Raw genomic sequence first — 27,192 nt, 5'->3', positions numbered from 1 at the left:
ATTAGAAAAAAGAAGAGAAAGACAGGCAGAGTGATAAAAAGGATAAATAGAAATATTAATTTAGAATCACGGATGACTTATTTAAGCGCAATAGCCCAAATACATGTCATAAAATATTAATATCAACAATCATAATTTAAATAATACCTATCCCAATCCTGACATAGCTGCGTTTAAATAATAAATGAAGACGCTCCTTTAATGCATTCGCACGTTATGTTAAATTGTTTTAAATTAGACGCCCCCATCCATAACCAACCTTAAATCATACCTGAACACTGTTTAACAGTTCCAAGTAAACTGTTTTGTGTGACATTCTCATAAAATGTGTAACATCATATTCATCAAAAGGCGGTTTATGTGCAAGTAACTGCACCGGTCCGAGCAGGGAGCGAGCCGGCATAAGCTCCGATAAGATTGCAGAACAACGTCTGTCACTGGATCCGAGAACTGAGATTTACGCGATCACCAGCTGGCTTCCGTTACATAAGGGCAAATATAGATGACTAAAACCTCATTTACTCATTTTACTCATATTTTTTTATCATTTATAATGTCCAAGGCATTGATATTAATATTAAATGCTACTTTTGTGCCTTTAATAGCCTTTTTCTCGCCTGTTTACTGGGTTAAAAATCTTACATTCCATCTCCACCTGCTGGTGAAAGCTAGAGCAGCTGGCGATCTTCAATCTGCAATCTATTGCTTTTCCTGCAGTTCCCGGATGTAATGTTGAATTTTAACAGTCGAATTTGATCCACTGAATTTATGGAAGCGAATATTTGAACTGAAATAAAATGAACTGAAAATGACCTTTTGAATATTATACATAGTATTTTTAAAGGGTATTGAATATTTTGTAAGTGAAATCTGAAAATTGAATATGAATTATTGAATTTTTAAGTATGAAAACGTGTTTGAAATATTTTTCGTTGAAATATTCAAAGCTTAAATATACAGATATGTTAAATTTCAGGACCTAAAAATACAAACCCTGGAATTCAAGTCATTAAAATGCAAGAACTTGTTAATACGGTGTATTATTTTTTTCAGTTTGTGATATTCAACAAGCTTTTTAATTCAAGACTTTAGGCATTGATTTTGTTCCATAAATAAACCATCAAGATCCTGGCTTGGAATATTTATTACAGAAATAAAAACACAGGCATGTTAATGACATTTGAATTTCAAAACAATCAATGCCAATAAAGAAAACATTGATTTCCATGTTGGATTCTAAGTGGACTGCAAAAAAAAAAAAAAGCCAAAATACAGGCATTACAGATATGGAAAATTATAATAATAATTCAAAAGTATGGAATACAAACAATTGTACTAATTGCAGGGCTGCACTGGGACTAGGGTTGTAACGGTATGAATTTTTCACGGTATGATAATCGTCTAAAACAATACCACGGTTTGACGGTTTCGCGGTATACGGTATGTTACAAATGTTACAAAATAATAGAACAGTGAAGCAAATTTGACTTTTTCCAAATAATATATTTTTTAGTTACTATAAACAACACCACTTACAATGAACAAATAAAAATAAGAAAATAATAAATAATGTGTCAAAGTCCAAATAAAGTCCAAATAAACATGGTGCAAATCCTCAGTAAAAAATAGATATAAATATTTACTATACTATAAATAGTTACATAACGAAACTAGATTCAATATGGAACATCCTTAGGTTTTATGTGCCAGCATGGATATGGTTGTCTATCGATATGGATTTGGATGTGGTTGTCTGCAATGCAGACAAACAGCTGCACCTTCATTTGTGTCTTTTGAAAACAGCAAGAGCAGCAGTTCGTCTTTGCTGTGTCACTGTTTTGTCATGTTTCTGTGCTGCTGTGCATGCAAAAGTACTTAGTATGAGAATTATTTAATGAAAACCTTTTTTTTTGCGTTTTATTTAGCCGCGCATAAATGTATGCCTATCTCTCATTCCGTGTTGTTCAAAAAGCTTGGTCCACAAACAAAAGCGAAACCTATGCTTATTGGTTGTGATATAGCGAGTTTGAACCAATCTGGGCATGGAGGAGGGATAATGCATCAATGTATCATGTCTGATTTGTCCGGAGACACAGTGACGAGCGTTTCTTTGTCAAATCAGCGTTGTCAAATGTTGATGACGTAACCGCACTGATTCCGGAGCCTCTGAAAGTCCGCGAATGTTATGTGATGCAGCACTGGAAAGCTGAGACTCTCTTCTTTATGCCAATCTTTGAATTGTATGAATCGGATCAGCGGATCAAAAGTTATTAAACAATTAAGAGCAATACTTATTTTTAGCCGCGGGCGGCTGTCTCGGTCTTTAAGGGTTAAAACCGTTGATATGCAATTGTTCATGGTATGATAATCGTGCACGTTCAAATCGTGGTAAACCGTCATACCGGTATATTGTTACAACCCTAACTGGGAAAAAAAAAAAAAAAAAACGGCCATGTCATTTTGGGCCAGAGTGGCCCACTACATCAACCAAAATGCTCCCCATCTGTGTATGCCCTTGATTATGTTTACCAACTCCCACTCTATAAAAGCACAAAAGCCATATATAGGAAATAACGAGAGTTAACAAATTAAAAACTTAAATCTTTATTTATTATTATAATAAAATTATAATCCACACTGGAAATGTGGGTGCCTGTGTGTTTTAAGGGAGCCTAATAAATAATGAACATAACAAAAACTGCCTGCTGATGCACACAGTTAATGTTGATTAATAAATTATAGATAAATAATAAAAGCAATGTGTCAGAGACCCTAAAACATGTTTAACTCAACAATGAAACACGTAGCTAACAGCTTTTACATTGTCAATCAAATGAACATAAACAATTAAAAAATGCCACAAATATTTGTTTCTGCCCGAACTACAAAACTAAATGTAAAAAAAGTTGCTTAAGTTGCACACTAGTTTGGTCATGTATAAAAATCATTATAACCATATTATATAAATATTATTGTCACCATAAGCCTACATCATGCTGACGATCAAAAACAAAATGTCATGATATCTCATGCGCTTATCTTCTGACCGAGTACATCTTAAAATGCATGACTGACACTCCTCATAGAGCTTGAGAAGCAGACATTCTTTATCATTTGTGAAATAAAGACCTGCAGGTTAATTAAACAGCATAGGAGGAAGTTGCCGCGGGCCATTGTGCAGATTAAAATTTTTTTTAAAAAAGTATATTTATATGGACAGATAGGTAACTAGATAGAATAGACAGAAATATATTGATCTGTGCCACACGCTAGAGTGCAGACGCAAAAGGCAAATGCCTGCTCTCCCGCGGACCGGCGCGTAAGAAACAGGTGCTACTCTTGACTATTCTGACAAATACACACCTACGTGACACAGAGCCCAACATGGAAGATTGTGATTGGGTCAGCCCACTGTGAATAAAGAAAAGATACAATGGGCTGCAGATTATGTCACACAGCCGCTCTGTCCGGAAAAGAAACATCTTACTTTCAGAGCGTGACAGCTTACAGGAGCGTGACAGCTCGTCAATCACTTAGGGAGAAAAACTTGACAGTCTGCTAAGTGTTTTATGGGCCGATCAGATCAAAAGAAGATGATCAGCCCAGCCCAAAAAGTACGTCGAAACAGCGGGAAACTGCCCAGTCTGCCCCTGGCCACAACAGGGAAAAAAAAAAAAAAAACTGCAGCTGGTGTATATATATATATTAGGGATGTAACGGTATCAGAATTTCACAGTACGGTAATACCTCGGTATGAATGTCTTGGTATGGTATTTATTGAATCATTTACAGGAAAAAACAAAACTTATGAAAATACTCCAAAAAAGTGCCAAAAGTGTCAATGACATACAAATTAGCCATCTATCTGTAAGCTTTGAAACAGGAACTTCATTTTTAATAACAAAAAAATATTAAACCATGTAAAAAATTAAGTTTCAATTTAGTATTGTTGAAAACTCATCACATTCAACATTTAATCACTCACTCACTTAGATAGAGATGGGTTTAAAGGAAAATTATCATATAAATATAATCTGGTAAAAGCTGGTATCTCTGGGCATTTACAATGTCCCCTGCAACAGAAAAAAACCCTCTCATTTGGGACTGAGGTTTCTGGGACAAGAGAGATATGACTTGGCCCAGGTTGACAGCAGTGGGTAACGTTGTGCATTGTCTTTCCCCCACTTGAGAGGACAAGCCATGAGTGAGATAGAGGTCTCATGTCTGCATCAATCTGAACAGTGTGCTGTGTTTCTGCAGTCCCCATGACTGATTATTAGTCGTATTCCCCAACTTGCAGGCACGTACACACATAGGGCTCAACCTGTGCAGTGCACATGCCCTTTTTAATCTTGGATAGAAAGTTCCCTTCCAAAATGATCAAAAGTTCCCCCGCGACGAGACATACCCTCCGTCCCCGCTTTACAGTACGCGCGCGACAACACAGCTGATCAAACGCGCGCGACAACACAGCTGATAAGAACTCGCGCGACAACACCGCTATTCAGTACGCGCGCGGCGACAACACCCGCTTTAGGGTTTCCAGCTCTCTCCAATTTCCGCATTACTGGATTTGAAGCGACAACAGACCGCAAGGGATAATGGCCAAGCCAATATATATATATATTTGAAAGAACAAGTGACCATGACATGAGTAGCTCTTGGCCACTTCAGTTTTTAAAAGTGGCTCTCATATGAAAACTATTGGAGAACCCTGGTCTAAAGAGAGAAAATTTTTTGGTTTCAGGTAGTTTTTCTCCTCCTCCTCAACTGTTAGTTTAAACCCAGGAAGTGTGTGATTGAGCAGCCAGCGCTCTGCTAGAACAGTCCATTAGTGTGTCAGGATGGGCTCCAGTGCACTGCCTCTCCTTCTCTGTGAGTATTTGATCAGACTCTCCACTCTTCTGCTCTTTAATACTGTTTTAATCCTTCAGCTGAAGATGAGAGAATGATTGTGCTGTATGTTCTTGTGTTTATTAGTCAGATTCAGTGCTGATGTGTGAAGTGTTGAACAGATACAAGCTTCAGAGATCAGGCAGTTATCTGTGCTGTGAGTGTAGAATAGAGGCCGCTGGACGTCAACATCTGATTGATTTTGCTTTATATATTATACTTTTAAAACATGCTGGGTTGCTGTAACCCAACGTTGGGTCAAATATGGATAAACCCAACCATTGGGTTAAAAAATTCTTATTTAAATTTAATTTTTAAAATTAACCCAATGTTGGGTTTGTCCATGTGTGACCCAGTGTTGGTTTACGACAACCCAGGATATTAGTCTTTCTTATTTTAAGTATTTATGTGAAAACCAAACATTCAAAGTGGCCAAAAAAAAACCCATTCAATCCAAAAATGCCTGAATTTCACAGATCAGACACATGAAACCAAACACTCTAAACTGCTTGAATACTCTTTAAAAACTTTTTGGGTTTGTTTTTGTTTGTGTGCTTAAGTTTTTGTTTGTTTGTTTGTTTGTTTGTTTAAGTCAGTGATTGGTTTGGTCTATAATTTGCACAAATTTGGTTTGAGTAAAGCAGTATTTCTGTGTTTGTGTGTGTGAACCCGCAAAAAAGTGTTTCTCTGAACTGACTTCTTCTTTCTCAGATAATGTTTCTGTTATTTATAATTAGCTCTCATCATTATTTGTATGCATGCATATCAGCAGAGCTATTTTGATGTTCTTCGTAGAAAAACCACAGTTGTGGTTCATCACATTAACATATGGAGGACATGTAAGATACGTTTATTTTGTAGATATTTATTTCTGTTGTCTCTTTTTACAGAAATATTTTGATCAAAAACTATTCCTGCATTGTTTTTCTCAAATTGGTTTGATAAATTTCCGAAATATTGATGCATTTGTAAATAAAGTGTTGGTTTGCAGTTTATGGCCATTTTCACACCTAGTTTATTTGAGCACTGGTGGTGACAAATACATCAACAACACTATTGATCTCAGACTTCCTTCAACACATATTGTGTGTGTGCGCATGTCCGTGCAAGCGTGCGTGTGTGTGTGCGTGTGTTAAGAAGACAGATTTTTGGAAGTCGACTTATGTTATCAATGTGGACTCGATGTCGACTAGTCGCTGTTGACGTCATCAATAAAACACAAGACGCAAATATTTTGCAACGCCACAATCTGCGATTTATTTGCAGGAAACACATATACACATGCTAATTGACAGCTCTTAACAAAAACACTGCAACATTAATTTTAATTAATTGAGTAGTTTTAGTGGTAAACAAATGCATTATCAACACTGTTCATATCATAAATAACGCAACATTAGCACGGGCTAATTTTACCGCTAAATAAATGCAGTCGGCACATTGGTCATGGCTCGCACTACTAAAACTGTAACAATAACAGATTTACTTAGAGCAAAAGAATTTCATTCATCATCAGCTCACGGTACATCAAACACCAATTCATGGCAAGTTATTTTATGACAACATACTGTAATGTAATGTGTATTTATACAGCGCATTTATTGTGTATGGCCATACACCTAAAGCACTTTACAATCATGAGGGGGGGGGGTCTCTCCACACCACCACCAGTGTGCAGCATCCACGTGGATGATGCGACGGCAGCCACAGGACAACAGCGCCAGTGCGCTCACCATACACCAGCTATTGGTGGAGAGGAGAGACAGTGATGGAGCCATTTCAGTGGAAGGGGAGGATTGGGAGGCCATGATCGTAGGGGCTGATAGAGGGACTTTGGCCAGGACACCAGGGTTAAACCCCTGCTCTTTCACGAGAAGCGCCATGGGATTAATAATGATCACCGAGAGTCAGGACCTCTGTTTAACGTCTTATCCGAAAGACGTTAAAAAGACCCACTGAGAGTGTAGTGTCCCCTTCACTTTTACTGCGGCATTATGACCACATGTTGAGCGCCCCCTGCTGGCCTCTCTAACACCACTTTCATCAGCAACCTAGTGTTCCCAAGTGGTCTCCCATCCAGGTACTGACCAGCCTCAGCCCTGCTTAGCTTCAGTGAGTAACCGGTCTTGGGTTGCAGGGTGATATGGCTGTGGCCATACAGTGACGCACGGAAGATAACGGCTATAACCCAACTCTGTCAGAGTCCTGCTCAGATGCAGATTTTACTGTTATGATGTGCGGGTCAATAAGCTGCTCAACATCTTGCTCAAGCTGCGTCTTTTTCACGATTGCTGCTCATCTTAGTTATCAATGTCTCCCCTCACTGCGTGAATCTTCACTGTGTTCACCTGGGATGATGTTTGCACACACTGTGAAGTTTGACACACCTCTGCAGCTGTGTGATTGACGGTTTCACGGTTCATTCACAAAACACGTCAGCGGCAATGCGCCACAGAGGACAACAGCCAACCACATTACATTTCCAGTGTTGCGTAAACGCGACTGGCTATCATCTGCTCGAGGGTATTTGCATGGCACGATCTAACTGGCTGACACCCGTTTGATGATTTTAAGTTCACTCAAAGTTGATGTGAATCACTGAGGATGACATGAGAAAAACAACAATTAAATTAATTTAATAATTTGAGGACAGCTTATTCTGGTGAACATACATTTGTGTGTAAATCTGCCAAGTAGTTCAGGGCAAAAACCACATGATTTGTGCAGCTCGACATCAATGAAAAAGTGTCACAGCAGAGCTTTAAAGACGACAAGTCGACTAATCGGTGCAACCCCTAGTGTGTGCTGATATTTGCTATAATACTGTCTGCTTGCTTTATGTTATAATTATTATTACATTATTATTAAGACACACACACACATGGCTTTTAAACTCTGTTTTGTGAAATATTCTGGTCAGAACTTTGCTAGCATGGTAAGGTAACGCTTTCTTTTACAACCCGCAAAGTACCGCGTAAGTACAGTGAAATTACAGTGTACTTTTCTGTACGTACTGTGTAAGTATAATGAACGTATGTGTAGGTATAAGGGAACAAACCGTAATGCTTGGGTAAAAAGGGGGTAACAACCAGATGTTCATCACGAAAATTACCGCGTAAGTACAGTGAAATAACGGTGTACTTTTCTGTACGTATAGTGTAAGTATAAATAACGTTTACGTAGGTATAAGGGAACAAACTGTAATGCTTGGGTAATAAGGGGGTAACAACCAGATATTCAGCCTGAAAAGTACTGCGTAAGTACAGTGAAATAACGGTGTACTTATCTTTAAATTGCAAAAGAACAAACCATAATGTTTGCGTAATAGGGGAGTAACAGTAAGATATTCATCATGCAAAGAAATATATTAAGTTTACGATGCACTTTTCTTCAAGTATTGTATACATATAAAGAATTATGCAAGGATGGTGACAACCTATTGCTCTCTGCAAATGTACTGTACATGCACCTGCGTGAGTACATTAGTACTCTTATTCAGTGCTTGGGTTTTATATGGGGTGTTTAATGAATAAAAGGTTTACAACCTGTGAAATTATGAACCCTTATTGTATACTGTATATATTTTAAATCTGCAATTCAATATAAAATATATTTCCATACACTACTTACCTTATGTTTACTCGTCGATCTCAACAAAGCCATCAATGTCTCCATAACTCACTATCAACAAATAACTTTGCATGACATAGGCCTACCATCAGGTTTCAATGCAGATTAAAACTGGGGACTAACTGTTGCATTTCAGTGAACGTATAGCTGATGCTTTATAGAAAAATGTAGTATTTTGGTCTTCAATCAATAAAAACTGCTGCTGTAGTTTACTCTGTTCTTAGTGTTCAAGTATACACTAGTGTGTTAAAGTTTAGCTTCTTCCCTCTTTGTTCCCTGTAGTTAAAGGGTAAATACAGTATTTGTTCCCTCCTTGTTACCTGTACTTACAGGGTAAATACCACATTTGAGGGTTGTAAATTAAAGTGAAGCTTTGTTCCTCTCTTGTTACCTGTAGTTAAAGGGTAAATACAACATTTGTTCCCCCCTTGTTCCCTTTAGTTTACAATGTAAAATTTTAAAGGCAGTAAAATAAATATACAAACACACAAGATATTTCTTTACTTTGTAACCTTTATTTTAATAAATAAGCATTTTAAAACACTCCATATTAATCAAACATTGTCTTGTCTATCATTGCCTATATATACTCATTCATTTTCTCTTCGGCTTTGTCCTTTTGTTAATCTGGGGTCGCCACAGTGGAATGAACCACCAACTTATCCAGCATATGTTTTACGCAGTGGATGCCCTTCCAGCTGCAACCCATCTCTGGGAAACATTCATACACACCCATTCACACGCATTTACTCCGGACAATTTAGTCTACCCAATTCACCTGTACCGCATGTCTTTAAGACTGTAAGGAAAACCGGAGCACCTGGAGGAAACCCACGCGAATGCAGGGAGAACTCCACGCAGAAACGCCAACTGACCCAGCCGAGGCTCGAACCAGCAACCTTCTTGATGTGAGGAAACAGCACTACCTACTGTGCCACTGTGTTGCCACCCAGCTGCAACCCATCACTGGGAAACATCCATAAACACTCATTCACACACATACACTACGGACAATTTTAGCTTACCCAATGTCACCACATATTTTTGGACTTGTGGGAGCACCCGGAGGAAACCCAAGCTAACATGGGGAGAACATGCAAACTCCACGCAGAAATGCCAACTGACCCAGCCGAGGCTCGAACCAGCAACCTTCTTGCTGTGAGGCGATTGTGCTACCCACTGCGCCTGCCTATACTCAAACAGCAAAATAACACATTATTTCCTTCCCCCTTTTTTTATGGCATCTCTTGCTTGGCTTCCTCTTCTGCTCTTCTCAGCTTCCACTGAGGACTCTGATGGTGAGTGGCTGATGAAATCCCATGGGTCTTGCTGCTCTGCATTTATATAAAATATATGAACAGACATAAAGGCTTTTAGTAAGCTATAGACATGATTATTTTCCTGTTTAATGTGTGTGTAGTGGTTGTCCAACAATTTCACACACTAAACATTTACAGATACCATACAGACACTATACATTACTATCAAACAAAGGTACTATCATCAGATCATATGGGAGATTGACATAATGTATAGTGATAATAATTAAAGCACAGAGGGGAAAGGCTTAAATATATGTGCAGGCCGTATAGACTTTGAAGTAAAGATTATTTGCAGTTCAGTGTACATATTTAAATTCTGTGTTACTCATTAAATGGTAAGTAAATGTAACGTTTGGGTAAACTACCCCTTTCAATTCAGCTTTATTTGTATAGCGCTTTTACAATGTAGATTGTGTCAAAGCAGCTTCACATAAATGGTCATAGTAACTGGAACAGTGTGGTTCAGGTTTTAGTGTTTAAGTTCAGTTCAGTTCAGTTTAGCTCAGTTCAGTGTGATTTAATCATTACTGAGAGTTCAAACACTGAAGAGCAAATTCATAGATGCTTAGCTCTACCAATCCTGAACCATGCGAGGCAGTGGCGACAGCGGAGAGGGAAAAAAAACTTCACCTGATGGGAGTGAAGAAAAAAAACCTTGAGAGAACCAGACTCAGTTAGGCACGACCATTTTAATTTCTCCGCTGGCCAAAAGTCTTGTGCAGAACTTCAATCGCCGTGGTTTATGCTAGAAGATGGCATCAATGAAGACTCGTCTGTCCCTGGAGCGTCGCTGGAATCAGACACATGTTCTCCACTCCCCACGACCATCAGCGCAGCAGCAGCTCAGGATATGGCCTGGTCCCGGATATGGAATCCTTGGGATCATCACGTCGCTGGTCTTGGATCCAATCAGTGACTCCGCCTAATCTGAGGACCTCGGGATGAGTATCCCCAGGTGAAAATAGAGAATAAAGAGAATAATTAGCGTAGCTGCTGTTCATAGTGTATATAAGCAAGATGCAGAAGCCAGTGTGGAACCCGCTAGGTGATGCATTGAGTGTATGCTTTACTAAACAGATAGGTCTTTAATCTAGTTTTGAACTGGGAGAGTGTGTCTGAGCCTCGGACATTACCAGGAAGGCTATTCCAGAGTGTAGGAGCCATGAAAGAGAAGGCTCGACCTCCTTTACTTGATTTTGCTATTCTAGGTACTACCAGAAGCCCTGAATTTTGAGATCTTAAGGAGCGAGTTGGTTCGTAGCGAGACAGAAGGTTGGTTAGATAAACAGGAGCTAGATTATTTAGAGCTTTATAGGTGAGAAGTAATATTTTAAATTCAATACGAAACTTAACAGGCAGCCAGTGTAAGGAGGATAAAATTGGGGTGATATGATCATATTTTCTAGACCTGGTCAGAACTCTGGCTGCTGCATTTTGTACTAATTGAAGTTTGTTAATAGAGGATGCTGGGCAGCCAGCAAATAGAGCATTACAGTAATCCAGCCTCGAAGTCATAAAAGCATGGACTAGCTTTTCTGCATCTGAGATGGATAGCATACTTCGTAATTTAGCGATATTTCTCAGATGAAAGAAGGCAGTTTTTGTGACATGATGGGATATATGGTTTTTAAAAGTTAGATTGCTGTCTAATATGACACCCAGATCTTTTATAGTAGAGCTAAAGCTAACTTTGTATCCCTCTAATTGTAAATTGAGTTGCGAGATCTGTTGTGTGCAAGATTTAGGCCCAATAAGTAATAATTCTGTTTTGTCTGAGTTTAAGAGAAGAAAATTGTTGGTCATCCAGTCTTTGATGTCTTTGATACACTCAGTTAGTTTAGAAAGTTCAGACGTCTCGTCAGGTTTAGTGGAAATATATAATTGAGTATCATCTGCATAGCAGTGAAAGCTGATCCCATGTCTTCTAATAATGTCTCCCAGAGGTAGCATGTAAATTGTAAACAGTAAAGGGCCTAAAACTGATCCTTGAGGCACCCCATACTTTACTGGGCAGATTTGTGAAGGCTGTCCATTAAGATTCACAAACTGGTAGCGGTCAGTTAAGTATGACTTAAACCATTGTAGAGCCTGTCCCTGGACACCTGTAGACTTTAAGCAATTTATGAGGATATTGTGGTCAATGGTATCAAATGCCGCACTAAGATCGAGTAAAACTAATAGCGAGACGCACCCTCGGTCAGCAGCTAAGAGTAAATCGTTGGTTATTTTCACTAAGGCGGTTTCTGTACTGTGGTGAGCCCTGAAACCTGACTGAAACACTTCAAAAATATTGTTCGTCTGCAGATAAGAGCATAATTGAGTGGAAACAACTTTTTCTAGTATTTTAGACATAAATGGAAGATTTGAAATAGGCCTATAGTTAGCTAAGTTGTTGGTGTCTAGTTGCGGTTTCTTAATAATAGGCTTAATAACAGCTAGCTTGTAAGAGTTTGGAACATGGCCTATAGATAAAGAAGAGTTGATCATGTTAAGAAGAGGTTCTCCTATTGCAGGTAGCAGCTCTTTCAGTAATTTTGTTGGAATTGAGTCCAGCATACACGTAGCTGGTTTAGAGCTATTTATAATTTTTACTAACTCTTCATGTTCTATGATTTTGAAGCAGTGTAGGTTATTATTATGATTTAATGAAATATTTACAGGATATGTTGTATAAGCCGGTGCAGAAAGTTTGGCATCTCCTATTTTCTGTCTAAAGCCTTCTATTTTATTACTGAAAAAATTCATGAAGTCATCACTACTAATTTGCGGTGGAGTAGTTTGTTCCAAGGATGACCGATTATTTGTTAATTTAGAGATGGTGTTAAATAAAAATCTAGGATTGTTATGATTATTTTCTATCAGTTTGCGCAGGTGCTCGGTCCTGGCAGATTTTAGAGCCCTCCTATAGCTGGACATACTGTCTTTGTACGCAATTCTAAAGACCTCTAAATTAGTTTTTTTCCATTTACGTTCCAGGGCGCGGGTTGCTGTTTTGAGCGCACGAGTATGACTATTATACCATGGTACAGTTTTAATCTCTCTAGCCTTTTTTAATTTGATGGGTGCCACAGTATTTAGTGTGCTAGTAAAGATGGCATCCATACTGCTGGTTACTACATCAAGATCATTTGAGTTTGTGGGTGCATTACGAAATACAGAGAGATCAGGTAAGTTATTGATAAATTCATCTTTAGTTGACGGAACAATAGTTCTACTAGGGCGGAGTATTGGAGCGGGTTTGCTGATTTCAGGTAAACACAGCTTATATAGTAAGAGGTAGTGATCTGTAATATCATCACTTTGTGATATAATGTCTATGTCAATAACCTCGATTCCATAAGACAGAATTAGATCTAATGTATGCTTTAAGCGATGGGTTGGACCCACAACGTTTTGCCTTATCCCAAGTGAGTGTATTAATTCCATAAACGCGAGCCCTAATGTATCATTAGCGTCATCTATGTGGATGTTAAAGTCACCTACAATTAGCATTTTATCAGTTTTGACTAGTAAGTCAGAAATAAAATCAGAAAATTCTTTTAGAAATTTGACACTACCCCTAAGGTTAGTTTTTGATTAAGTACATGTCTTAACCCATCATTAGTCCTAAATAAAGTGAAAGATAACATAATATGGTTGATGTACTGTTATGGACCCTTTATACATTTCAGCGTAGTGAATGGGAAAGTACAACACATTTTTTACAACCTTCTTTGCTCAAATAAAATGAAAACTTTACGGTGGTGTTGTCTCGACAATTAGAAAAATAAAAAAAAATATTGTGAAACTGATAACGCCAGCAAGAATAGAGAATAACATATAATTTACTCATGTCCATAGGCACTGTTTGAAACACCTCGCACATGTAATCATATTATATAACACATACGTAAATACAAACATATGTTATTTTATATAAAAATCAAATAAAAGACTCAAGGATTTTAGATGCTGATGATCGTTAAACGCGTCATAAGAGTATTGTGAAAAGGGTGTAATTGTTAAAAATAGGTACAAACATCAGATAGAAACAAAAACCTAAACAAACACTTCTATGTACATAACGTCATAAAAATACTTGTTTTATTTACCTCGCGCTGCCATCCTTGTACTGCCGTGAACAGGAAATTCTGGGAATGGAGGACGGAGAGTTGAATCGATTCGTCTTCAACAGACCGATTAGTGTGACATCAAAACATCGCGAGAACAACAGACAGCTCCGTGTGCATTTGAATCCATCTCGCGATATTGTATCACTTCAGGTACGCGCCTACTGATTCGTTGATTCAAACGAGTTGTGAATCAAGAAGCCTCTAAACATCCGAATCATACTGCAGCAGCACGCCACGAGGTTTTGCTCAGACTTTCGGGACGTTTGGATTTGCTCCGTCTTGTCACCATGTAACACATGTGAGTAAATCGTTATTAGTAAATAAGGCTATTGTTAGAAATTGTGCATTAACCAGATTATATTTATTTTGTTTAATTTGTTTTAGCGTAACAATAACGTTAGTTCATGGCCTAATCTAAACGGCCAGCAGCGAATATTTACCAATGTTTACTGTAGTTTACTTATCTTAGAGATGTTGCCAAAGTTCCTCTGGATTTAGTTTCTCCATATTCCAGACAGACTGGATGATGATCAGGTCAGATTTCTGTGGCTGTTGCCAGACTCACTGTGCAGACTATTTTCTCCCTGTATACGTTAATTACAGCAAAGTTAATGACAAAATTAATGTTTGGAAATGTAAATTGATATTTTCTGTAGCATGCCAGTTTGATATATCAATACCCCCCCCCCCCCCCCCCCCAATTACTAGTAACGTTTGCCTAGGACTTTAGCACAGTAGCCTACTATTTATTTATTATCACTATACATTATGTCAATCTCCCATATGATCTGATGATAGTACCTTTGTTTGATAGTAATGTATAGTGTCTGTATGGTATCTGTAAATGTTTAGTGTGTGAAATTGTTGGACAACCACTACACACACATTAAACAGGAAAATAATCATGTCTATAGCTTACTAAAAGCCTTTATGTCTGTTTATATATTTTATATAAATGCAGAGCAGCAAGACCCATGGGATTTCATCAGCCACTCACCATCAGAGTCCTCAGTGGAAGCTGAGAAGAGCAGAAGAGGAAGCCAAGCAAGAGATGCCATAAAAAAAGGGGGAAGGAAATAATGTGTTATTTTGCTGTTTGAGTATAGGCAGGCGCAGTGGGTAGCACAATCGCCTCACAGCAAGAAGGTTGCTGGTTCGAGCCTCGGCTGGGTCAGTTGGCATTTCTGCGTGGAGTTTGCATGTTCTCCCCATGTTAGCTTGGGTTTCCTCCGGGTGCTCCCACAAGTCCAAAAATATGTGGTGACATTGGGTAAGCTAAAATTGTCCGTAGTGTATGTGTGTGAATGAGTGTTTATGGATGTTTCCCAGTGATGGGTTGCAGCTGGGTGGCAACACAGTGGCACAGTAGGTAGTGCTGTTTCCTCACATCAAGAAGGTTGCTGGTTCGAGCCTCGGCTGGGTCAGTTGGCGTTTCTGCGTGGAGTTCTCCCTGCATTCGCGTGGGTTTCCTCCAGGTGCTCCGGTTTTCCTTACAGTCTTAAAGACATGCGGTACAGGTGAATTGGGTAGACTAAATTGTCCGGAGTAAATGCGTGTGAATGGGTGTGTATGAATGTTTCCCAGAGATGGGTTGCAGCTGGAAGGGCATCCACTGCGTAAAACATATGCTGGATAAGTTGGTGGTTCATTCCACTGTGGCGACCCCAGATTAACAAAAGGACAAAGCCGAAGAGAAAATGAATGAGTATATATAGGCAATGATAGACAAGACAATGTTTGATTAATATGGAGTGTTTTAAAATGCTTATTTATTAAAATAAAGGTTACAAAGTAAAGAAATATCTTGTGTGTTTGTATATTTATTTTACTGCCTTTAAAATTTTACATTGTAAACTAAAGGGAACAAGGGGGGAACAAATGTTGTATTTACCCTTTAACTACAGGTAACAAGAGAGGAACAAAGCTTCACTTTAATTTACAACCCTCAAATGTGGTATTTACCCTGTAAGTACAGGTAACAAGGAGGGAACAAATACTGTATTTACCCTTTAACTACAGGGAACAAAGAGGGAAGAAGCTAAACTTTAACACACTAGTGTATACTTGAACACTAAGAACAGAGTAAACTACAGCAGCAGTTTTTATTGATTGAAGACCAAAATACTACATTTTTCTATAAAGCATCAGCTATACGTTCACTGAAATGCAACAGTTAGTCCCCAGTTTTAATCTGCATTGAAACCTGATGGTAGGCCTATGTCATGCAAAGTTATTTGTTGATAGTGAGTTATGGAGACATTGATGGCTTTGTTGAGATCGACGAGTAAACATAAGGTAAGTAGTGTATGGAAATATATTTTATATTGAATTGCAGATTTAAAATATATACAGTATACAATAAGGGTTCATAATTTCACAGGTTGTAAACCTTTTATTCATTAAACACCCCATATAAAACCCAAGCACTGAATAAGAGTACTAATGTACTCACGCAGGTGCATGTACAGTACATTTGCAGAGAGCAATAGGTTGTCACCATCCTTGCATAATTCTTTATATGTATACAATACTTGAAGAAAAGTGCATCGTAAACTTAATATATTTCTTTGCATGATGAATATCTTACTGTTACTCCCCTATTACGCAAACATTATGGTTTGTTCTTTTGCAATTTAAAGATAAGTACACCGTTATTTCACTGTACTTACGCAGTACTTTTCAGGCTGAATATCTGGTTGTTACCCCCTTATTACCCAAGCATTACAGTTTGTTCCCTTATACCTACGTAAACGTTATTTATACTTACACTATACGTACAGAAAAGTACACCGTTATTTCACTGTACTTACGCGGTAATTTTCGTGATGAACATCTGGTTGTTACCCCCTTTTTACCCAAGCATTACGGTTTGTTCCCTTATACCTACACATACGTTCATTATACTTACACAGTACGTACAGAAAAGTACACTGTAATTTCACTGTACTTACGCGGTACTTTGCGGGTTGTAAAAGAAAGCGTTACCCATGGTAATTCTTAAATTATTTTAATAAATAGCGATGAAGAGTTAGTTTGAAGTTTATAGACGTCTTCACACCTAGTTTATATGAGCACTGCAGGAGCTTCAACAACTCAAATGATCTCACAAGCACGTTCAAGAACTTACAGGTCGAGCTGTATTCTCGTAATAGGAGAACAACGTTATCTTGAAATGTGTAAGTGAAATAATCAAGCAGAAAACGAATGGTAAATCTTTAAGAAACAAATGCCTGAATGACAATATAGCAACACTTAAATCACCGTTTTTAATGAACTTTCAGTAATTAGGTGTGCAGACTTCACTCAGCTTCCATATCACCAATGCCTGCGGAAAGCACAAAGAGTGTTTACGTTGGCTACAAAAATAAAAATAAAAATCTTTAAATATTAGAGCGAGATCTTATATTTTAAAGCTGTATTCTAATATGAATAGGTTACTCTATATATTAAAGGGCACCTAGGTTACCCCTTTTTTCAGATTTAATATAAGTGTTTTGCGTCTCCAGAATGTGTCTGTAAAGTTTCAGCTCAAAACACCCATCAGATCTTTCATTATACCTTTTACTTGATGCTGTTTTATACATCTTTCCACCAGGGGATTCTTTTGTCGTACTGCGCCTTTAAGGCTAGTCCTCCCCGCCTACCGTTTCTACGTGTCTTTTTGTGTGCCTTAATCTCCTCCCTCGGCTGCGTCAGACAACAGACAGACTTAAAGGAAGAAGTTCTCACGTAGCGTTTGTGAGAAATACTACAGTAAGACCTTTACCAATGAGTATTTGTTGTGCAGTTGCATTGATGAGTCACACACAATGTCGTTACAAAGTTCATGCGCGCACACACAAATCGCATCAGACACACACACGCACACACACGCACACGCACACACACACACACACACTGACAGACAGAGCCCCTTTAGCTTTCTACTCTTTTCCCACTGTTTTTGCATGCATATGTAACAGGATACAGCTTAATCTCCACTGCTGTGTGGATATCTGTTATGTTAATGTACAAAAAAAAAACTGATTTAACGTCCACACACCGGGATTGAATCATCGTCCTTTATAATTGTTCGGCTTTGCTGATGAAGTGAATCTTAAGTAAATCTCTGTACTTCATTACACACATGCTCTGTTTTAAAATGTTTTAAACATGTGAAACTCACTCCTGATTATATTTGATGATGATTGCTGATCCTAGCGAACTGAACAGAACAGTTGCTTTGCGTACGTATGGTCTTGTTGACATAATTATACATGTGACTACCGGCATATGTTGATGCAAAAGTGGTCAATCAATTCGGTGGGCGGGGGGACCGCTCTCCTAAGTCAAGTTGTGGTCGATCTGAAAACCGCTCCAATTGGTCCACCGTTTTTATGTTGTTAAATTAAAAAAAAGGACTGGGTGTGTTTATTTCACCCCAATATTACGGTCAATACACTATATATATACACGTCTGTCCAAACTAGATTATTCACCATAGGTGCCCTTTAAACTATGGCTACGTTCACACTGCAGCCAAATGTGGCCCATTTTAACACTAAGACGTTTCAGTGTAAACGGGGCCTGAGTGTGTATTTTTTGCGAGCAGGTTTGCGATGGGGGCGGGGCGGAGCATCGGCAAAAACTGCTCAGCATCGTGTTGTGATCATCTATCGGCCCAACTATTCTCAGTGGCCATATCTGTGTATGTCTGTGTATAATGCATGTTCAGTGAAGTGTGTTCGTGTATTTTACTGTTTAACACTCGTAATCACATCCTTCACAATAAAAGGACACAATCATGCTCTCTGCCTGTTCTACATTCATTTTACAATCCCTCATTTTCCTGAATACTCGACAGTTTCTTCCCACAAGCTGTTAGAGCCCTCAAATGTAATCATCTCACCACTCTCTGAAATATTACCCACAATCCCAGCTCCCAAAACCAGGACCACCTCTCCTCTCCTCCACACCACGAAAACATCAAAACATTAAGCAATGTGCCTCACACAGGTGAGTGGGCTTGACAAACCACCTGTAGAAACACTTTTCTCTCTATTAGCACCGGATACTTTAATCTTCATCTTACAAGAACTCAATAGGAGAAACAATGTTGTGAATGTACCACAAAACATCCTGTGAGACCCCACATTTCATTATACAGTATGTCCACACATGTAGCGGAATGACAAAGCTCAACTTGACTTTATGAATAAATATAAAAATATATATATTTATTTTTTTACTATCCTGTTCTGTTATTAAACACATCCCTTTTGACTTCACACTTAACTTTTTTTAAGCTTATAATACTCAATCATCTCCCTCTTTCAAGACCCTATTCCATTTTACCACAAGAAGCTTGAGTGATGTTGTAGAACATGATAGACTATCTGGAAGTCTCCTACAAGTGTAATCACATCCTCACAAAACATCATATAACTACAAACTACTCCTGTTACTTTATTAATGTCCAAACCAGAGCTGTTCTTCATCACACTAACATATGAACACTTAATATCTGTCAAAAGACTTTAATTTGAACAAATTTATTGTTGTTATTGTCTGTTTTATTAAATATTCTGGTCGAAAACTTTTCTAGAATGGTCTTTCCTAAATTGATTTAATAAACAGCAAAGATATTAATACATCTTTTATTTATTTTTTTATTAAGAGCCAGTTTGTAGTTTATGGGCGTCTTCACACCTAGTTTATTTGAGCAATGCAGGCAACAAGTATGTCAACAACACTAATGATCTCAGACTTCCTTCAACACAGTGCGGCACAAAATCACTGAGGTCACTCACCGAGTCGATTCTCTTCTGGTTCACTTTAACTCAACTGGGTTTGATTCATTCAAGCAAAGAGCATCAAACATACAGTCCGGTCAACAAAGGTGTCTCATCCAGTCCAAGGCATGATTGGAAAACATATATATCTGCTTTGTTGTTTATTACCTTATGAAATAGTGTGTTTTATACTGTGCTTTACATGAGACACAGACTGTTTACAGCAGGAAAATTAAAAGATCTGGGATTGTATGACATGATATCTGTCATAATAATGTCTGATATATGTTATAATTATTAAGTTAAAGACATATGAAAGACATTCAGTCCACAAGCTTTTAGAACGAAGACACTCAGAATCCCATAAGAACCTTATGACCTTATGATTCATGATGTGGAGTCAAAATTGTTCTGCAGGAGTTGCTGTTCAATTATTTGTTAAATAGTTGAGCGCTGTAGGGTCATAAACACAAGTTCATCCCTCTTTAATTTAGCATGATCTCAAATACTGAACCATCAGAAATATTTCTAAAATAAAGCTTCAGCAGAAAGATGCACATCTCACACTGAAGTGTTTTGATCCTGAATTAATCTATTTTTAATTAATACAATTTAAGAGCAGAAGCAGAAGATGAAGTGATGAAGATGAGTTGTTAATCTGCATGTGTTTTAGTAAGGGAGGTTTAGTATCAATGTTAAAGTGTTTGGTCTTGGTGGCACAGATCTGCTATGCTGCTGCTGCTTTGATTATTAGTTTTAACTCTTGATGTGTTTCAGTGATCTGCTTTGTGTTTATTGAGTGTTAATACGTCATATCGGTGTTTCTGCTTTTAGTGCTGATCTCCATCCTTCATTCCGGACTCACTCAAGATGGACATTATAATTATGAATACACTGGAGGTACTGTCAAATACTGCAGTAAATCTGAACAAGATGATACCACATCTACAACATTTGTCTCTTTAAATTATGTTTTGTTCATATTTTTGTCATTTTTAAAGCAGCTGTAAGAAGCGTTTGTGTGTTTTCTCTTTTTTAACTGTTTGTTTGACTGTTCTGAATAGTAATATAGCTGGGCAAAGAGGAAAAGGAAAACAGGTGTGTGTGTGTGTGTGTGTGTGTGTGTGTGTGTGTGTGTGTGTGTGTTTGTGTGTGTGTGTGTGTTTGTGAGAGAGAGATCAGGGAGAGCAACATATTTTATTGAATTCATGATGCAGCAGAACTGAGTTATAAAACTGAACTGTATAAGCTGTGTGATAAATAAACCCTGATAAAGCTGCATTATATCTGTTATGAGTGAGCTGAATAGTGTTCTTTTACAAAATAAGATCATTTTAATAATTATGTTGAAAGTTCCCCAAATCATGTAAATATTGTAAAAGACAGTGGGGTGACATGAGTTAAAGACCGTGTAGCCCGGGCATGAATGTTAACACTAATTTAATTTGATCAGTAAACATTATATTTGTAGTAGACAACACACACTACAAGCTAATGAACACTTGAATAAACTTAAGTGTTTTATCTCATAAGCTGGTTTTGAGTTTATAACATCATGACACTGTTTTCTTATCAATATTTCCTCATTAATGCAGAGAGACCAAAGCCTGTAGTGAAGGTGAGTCCAGATCAGCGAGTGTTCACTGGAGAGACAGTCACTCTCACATGTGACATACAGACAGGAGGAAACATTCAGTGGATCAAATACAGCTGGATTAAAGATGGAAACCCTTACTATCAATACTATCCATACAATCTGTACACACCATCAGCAGCAGAGTTGAGTTTCAGAGCTGATTCTGTGTCTGTCAATGGTCAATACAGCTGTAGAGGAGAGAGATCAGACTCACAGAGATCAGACATCAGTGCTGCTGTTACACTGACTGTATCAGGTGAGGCTTCACGTTTACATTTCTACAATTATCATCATCATCAGTAATTGTGCATCAGTGCTCTTCTAGTGCACTATTGTTTGTTAGCAGAATAGTTTTTTTTTGTATTTTAAAAATATTTTTCAAATTCAATCAATCATTAATTTTTCATGAACTCTACCTCCTGCAGTTCCCTCTCAAACCCCCTATAAAAAACTGATGTACAGGACAGAAACTGTGCGGAGATCAGTGGTCTTGATCTTGGTTTTAGAGAACATCTTCACAAATAAATATTTGCCTTTGAGTTTTTAACTTTTTCCACAGACGACAAATTATTCTCATCAGCACAGATCTATTTGAACAGAGCTGTTTAAGTCACTTCATGTTTCTGTCTTTCTGCTCAGCTTTACCCAGATCTACAGTGACTGTGACACCAGACAGTGCTGTATTCACTGGAGAGACAGTCAATCTGAAGTGTGTGACTGAGCCTGATCACAGTGACTGGACATATGAGTGGTATAAATACAGAGTAAAGTTACAGTCTGATGGTCATTACACTGTAAACAGAGACACTCTCACTATCAGTGGAGCTGCTGAGTCTGATCAGGGTCAATACTGGTGTAAAGGACTCATAAATGGAAGATCAGTCAACACATATTCAAGCCCTGTTGTTTCTCTCTCAGTAAAGGGTGAGTCGAATATTATTTGTCTTCAAATCTGTCTATAATTTAGAGCGGTGTAATTAATAAAAATTTAGATTTTGGTCACAAAATGATTATGAAAAAAAATCAACATAAAAGTGTTTATAAACTTCTACCCCAGGAACTCAGACATGTAAGGTCTTCTTTTAGCTTAAGCTGTGCACCTAAATGGTCAAATATATGGAGTTGAGAATAACCTTGCATATGCGCTGCAGTATTGTCATGTTCACCAGCGAACAACCACCAGATGTCGCTGGTAAACACACACACACACACACACACACACACAAACACACGCACACACACTTAGGACTACAAATCTGCTGATAAACTACATATTCAGTCGTGCCACACATACACCAGCTCCAAGTCTCCACTGATTAGAATCCCACAGCTGATCCTGCTTCAAGACTGATTACACACAGTATTTAAGCAGCACACACACTCATTCAGGTTGCCGAGTCTTGTTAACTGTAAAAGTAACACTACAACGCGTTTCCTTGTCTTGTTTCTCCGTGTTTTGACCTTAGCCTAGTTTATCCTTTTGTCCTTGTTTGCCGCCTGCCTTCTGACCCCTCGCCTGTGTTTGATTACGATTCTGGATTGTCTACATATATCTGTTTGCACCTGATTTGACCATCGCTTGCCTGACTTTAAATAAACCTGCATTTGGATCCTACCTTCTGTTTTCAGTGTCACTCCCCGACGTTACAAGTATATTCCTGCTGCCTACAGTGTTTATTATTATTAATCAAACAACAAAACACAAAATCTCTCACAGCTCCACTAAAAGATTTTGTAGCTTTAATATGAAACAAATCAAATTAATTTCTTACAGTGAAGACTGAAGCATTTTTAATCATTAATCATGTTGAGCACTTCTGTTTGCTAGTGTGTTGAAGTTTGCCATCATGCCAGGGTGTTGAAATCTGTAAAATGTGATGATGTCTGAAATGTAGAGCTATAAAAGCAACATTATTAACAAAACAGAAGTTCTCTGAGATGTGATTTGTGAATGTGATTATGATTTTTTTCAATAATTGAGCAAATGATTTTACATCCAGTCAAGAGAAGTGATATAAACACATGCATTTCCAAAATGCATAATGAGGTTTTTGTTTGAGTCACTGTAGCATAAGAGAGCTGAATACAACATCCACACACAGTGCAGTTATTAATGAGTAAATGCTGCATTTTCAGACTCTCAGGACTGACAGAAGGCCTGTGAGTGAACAAACAACAAACAACTCAATGTGATTTGATACACTGAGTCACTCTGAACTGATTTAAAGTAAAACTGAAATATCACATGCTCCTAAGTATCCAGAGACTTTGCTGTGACACTCATATATTTAACTCAGGACGTACTCTCACGCTGTACAGGTGCCTTGAACCAGGCCAAAGCACGCTTGTCCCCCTTCCCGTCTCCCCCGATGGCCCGCACTCACATTACATTCGGGCCTGGGCACGCTTACGTCATTGATGATGCGCTGTTCAGTAAACGCTCTCGCTCAGCACAGTGGAGATTTCTCTAGTTATATCGTTTAAGTCGTTTGATATGCAGTGACATGCTGTCAAATATTTTGCCGAACAGATCCGCTATCATAAACAATCATAAAGTCCTTGTGCTACAGGAATGAGCAGGTTTGCTGAAGGTGCAGCTGTCGTCCAGTGAGGGGTTTGCACCTTTAATAAACTACGGCAGTTTGCGTTCATTGAACAGTAAGAATGATTAATAAATCCATTTAAAACAGTCCCTTAAAAGTCACGTCTCGCTTTCAGTTTTGGGTTCAGGCGCGATTTGCACTGACACACAAGCGTACCGCGCCAAAGCCCAAGTGAACCACGCTCTGGCACATCTCTTCCAACCGGGCCAGGGCCGGCCAAGAGAACCGTTCCTGAGCCAGATTCAGAGCACTCACACTCACTTCTCAAATGATCCGGGAAACGGGCACGTTTCGGATAGCATAGTGTGAGTATGCCCTCAGGTGCTGTACATTTCTTCTGATCACCCTTGAGATGGTTCTACACCTTCATCTGAGTCCAGCTGTGTTTGATTCTACTGGTTGGACTTGATTAGGAAAGCCACATCTGTCTATATCAGACCTCACAGCTGTAAGCACAATGCATGTCAGAGCAGATGAGAATCATGAGGTCAAAGGAACTGCCTGAAGAGCTCAAACACAGAATTATGGCAAGGTACAGACCTGGCCAAGGCTACAAAAACATTTCTGCTGCATCTAAGGTTCCTAAGAGCCCAGTGGCCTCCATAATGCTTAAATTGATGGTGTTTGAGACGACCAGAAACCTTCCTAGAGCTGGCCGCTCTACATCTCTCAACAAGGCTCTTCTCCCCCGATAGCTAAAGATGAACCTAAAGATCACTGTGGCTGAGCTCCAGAGATGCAGTCTGGAAATCAAAAGGGGGCTTCTACTAAACACTGAGTAAAGGCTCTGAATACTGAGCACCATGTGCTATTTCAGTTCTTTTTTTAATAAATCAACAACTCTGGGCTGCTGTGTACATTAATGAGGAATAAATTAACTTAAGTTTAGCAAATGACTGCAATATAACAGAGTGAAATATTTAAGGGGGTCTGAATATTTTCTGTATAATGGAGAGAAACTAAATGTATTGTCTATAAATAAAAAAGCAACTTTAAACACAAAATAAAGTTAAAACACTTTAAATAAGTTGCACACATGATTACAAATGAAACATGCAGACCAGATAAGGTGCTGGAAAAACACTTCTGCGTATCTGCACTGTTGACATTTCAGAAGGTTATTACCCACATTACTGCAGGATCAGACATTTGCCCATCCTATAGATCATTGGGAAGATAATTGCTACAAACATGTAAAACTGTGTGTTGTTAGCTGTGTAAACTAATGCACTTGATTTTGTAATAGAACAATTTTTTTCCCAAGTGTTATGTGCTAGAGCAGGGGTGTCCTCAGGGCCGGTGTCCTGGAGATTTTAGCTCCAACCCTAATCAAACACACCTGAAGAAGCTAATCAAGCTCTTACTAAATATACTGGAAACTTCCAGCAGGTATGTTGAAGCAAGTTGAAGCTAAACTCAGCAGGACACCGGCCCTCCAGAACCGAGTTTGGACACCCCTGTGGTAGAGGCTTTGGATTTAGTTTTCGTTCTCTCAGATTCAATAATTCTGGATGTGATGGAAGGAGACACAGTACACATAGGCTTGTGCAACTTTGCCATGATCGTGGCTTAGAGGAAGAAAGTAAAATAAAGTGCGTGTGTGTGTGTGTGTGTTTGTGTGCATGAAGCTCAGTGTTAGCAACCTGACACTTAAACTACATATAAAATCAATATTTGTTTAATGTTTGTTAAACCACTAAAAACTACAAATAAAATTAAATAGAGCGCAGCTATATTAAGTTATAGGTAACAATGTTTTACACTAAGTGAAAACAGCATCTACCGCTGAGATAATACACCATTTTTAACCACATATTAATAGGGATAGATGCTATTAGAACTATAATTAAATAAATATATAATATTATATAATAAATATATAATATTTGCTTAGTTGCAGATTAAATTTATGACTATCATGAGAATAGACAAGTTCATTAAAGAGGGGTTTAGATGATGAAGAGAATGGCGTGACTTACAGATGCTGCTGTTGAATGAGTTGCTGAAGTCTTCAGTCTGTTGAAGCTCATTCAGATTCAGCTGCTCCTCATATCAGCTTGTAGTTGGAGGTCTTCAGCTCTCCTTCATTCTGCTTTCTGTGGAGAGTCAGAGGTGTTTGACGACCAGAAAACACTGACATGACTAAACTAATGACAATAACAGAGCAAATAATATGAAATAAAATAACACACAAACTACACTATTGTGAAGAATTTACTAAATACATTTATCTTCACTCACTGAGTTGTTTGACTCACTTCATGTTTCTGTCTTTCTCCTCAGCTTTACCCAGATCTACAGTGACTGTGACACCAGACAGTGCTGTATTCACTGGAGAGACAGTCAAGCTGAAGTGTGTGATTGAGTCTGATCACAGTGACTGGACATATGTGTGGTATAAAAACAGAAACAGTGTAAAGTTACAGTCTGATGGTCGTTACACTGTAAACAGAGACACTCTCACTATCAGAGGAGCTGCTGCGTCTGATCAGGGTCAGTACTGGTGTAAAGGACAGAGATCTGAAAGACCAAACTCATCACAATCAAGCTCTGCTGTTTCTCTCTCAGTAAAGGGTGAGTTGAATATCATTATTATTGTAAAACTGTGGCTTTACTTCATAACACTGCACTTCAATACAACTCAAGCATTTTAATTCCAGGATTAGTGTGCAATAATTAGTTTAACATATGCTGTTTTATTTTACACACTTACTGTAGAAATGCTGGATTAGATGTAGAAGCTTTATCACACTCTATAACTAAATATTTTCAACATATTGCAGTTAAATTATATTAAATTACAACTGATTTGGTTTATTTAATACAAATGTGACTTTTAAAGGATAATGCACTGAACAGCAGCTTCACAACCCAAACAAATGATTTTTACTGTCTAAAATATTCATCTTTCAATTCATTTTTACACATTCATTCATTCATTCATTCATTCATTTTCTTTTTCGGCTTAGTCCCTTTATTAATCCGGGGTCGCTACAGCAGAATGAACCACCAACTTATTCAGCATCTGTTTTTTACCCAGCGGATGCCCTTCCAGCTGCAACCCAACACTGGGAAACATCCATACACACACACCCTCATACACTACGGTCAATTTTAGGATACCTAATTCACCTGCACCACATGTGTTTGGACATGTGGACGAAACCAGAGCACCCGGAGGAAACCTACGCGATCACGAAGAGAACATGCAAACTCCACACAGAA

General features: G+C 38.3%; 1 protein-coding gene and 1 long non-coding RNA gene across 4 annotated transcripts in view; one reads left to right on the top strand and one right to left on the bottom strand.

The window, feature by feature from the left end:
- LOC141375273 (uncharacterized) overlaps window positions 1-27,192 on the bottom strand; it is a 256,688-nt gene that overhangs the window by 168,260 nt on the left and 61,236 nt on the right. Inside the window, exons 5-6 of one of the 2 annotated variants that reach the window (XR_012383044.1) lie at window positions 26,226-26,347; window positions 25,947-26,063 (exon numbers count right to left, since the gene is read on the bottom strand). This is a non-coding gene — a long non-coding RNA (uncharacterized lncRNA). The remainder of the gene's footprint in view (window positions 1-25,946; window positions 26,064-26,225; window positions 26,348-27,192) is intronic. The other variant, XR_012383043.1, reaches the window with a different exon arrangement.
- Window positions 4,831-27,192, top strand: part of si:dkey-10h3.1 — a 29,838-nt gene continuing 7,476 nt past the window's right edge. For both annotated transcript variants that reach the window (XM_073907966.1, XM_073907965.1), the window contains exons 1-5: window positions 4,831-4,875; window positions 20,563-20,628; window positions 21,324-21,620; window positions 22,004-22,288; window positions 26,251-26,541. In XM_073907966.1, coding sequence (XP_073764067.1) covers window positions 4,845-4,875; window positions 20,563-20,628; window positions 21,324-21,620; window positions 22,004-22,288; window positions 26,251-26,541 — 970 coding nt within the window. In that variant the 5' untranslated portion in view covers window positions 4,831-4,844. The remainder of the gene's footprint in view (window positions 4,876-20,562; window positions 20,629-21,323; window positions 21,621-22,003; window positions 22,289-26,250; window positions 26,542-27,192) is intronic.

This window comes from Danio rerio, chromosome 7 (genome assembly GCF_049306965.1).
Source record: "Danio rerio strain Tuebingen ecotype United States chromosome 7, GRCz12tu, whole genome shotgun sequence".
NCBI classification, from domain to species: Eukaryota; Metazoa; Chordata; class Actinopteri; order Cypriniformes; family Danionidae; genus Danio; species Danio rerio.
This window is presented reverse-complemented; position numbering and strand designations above follow the sequence as displayed.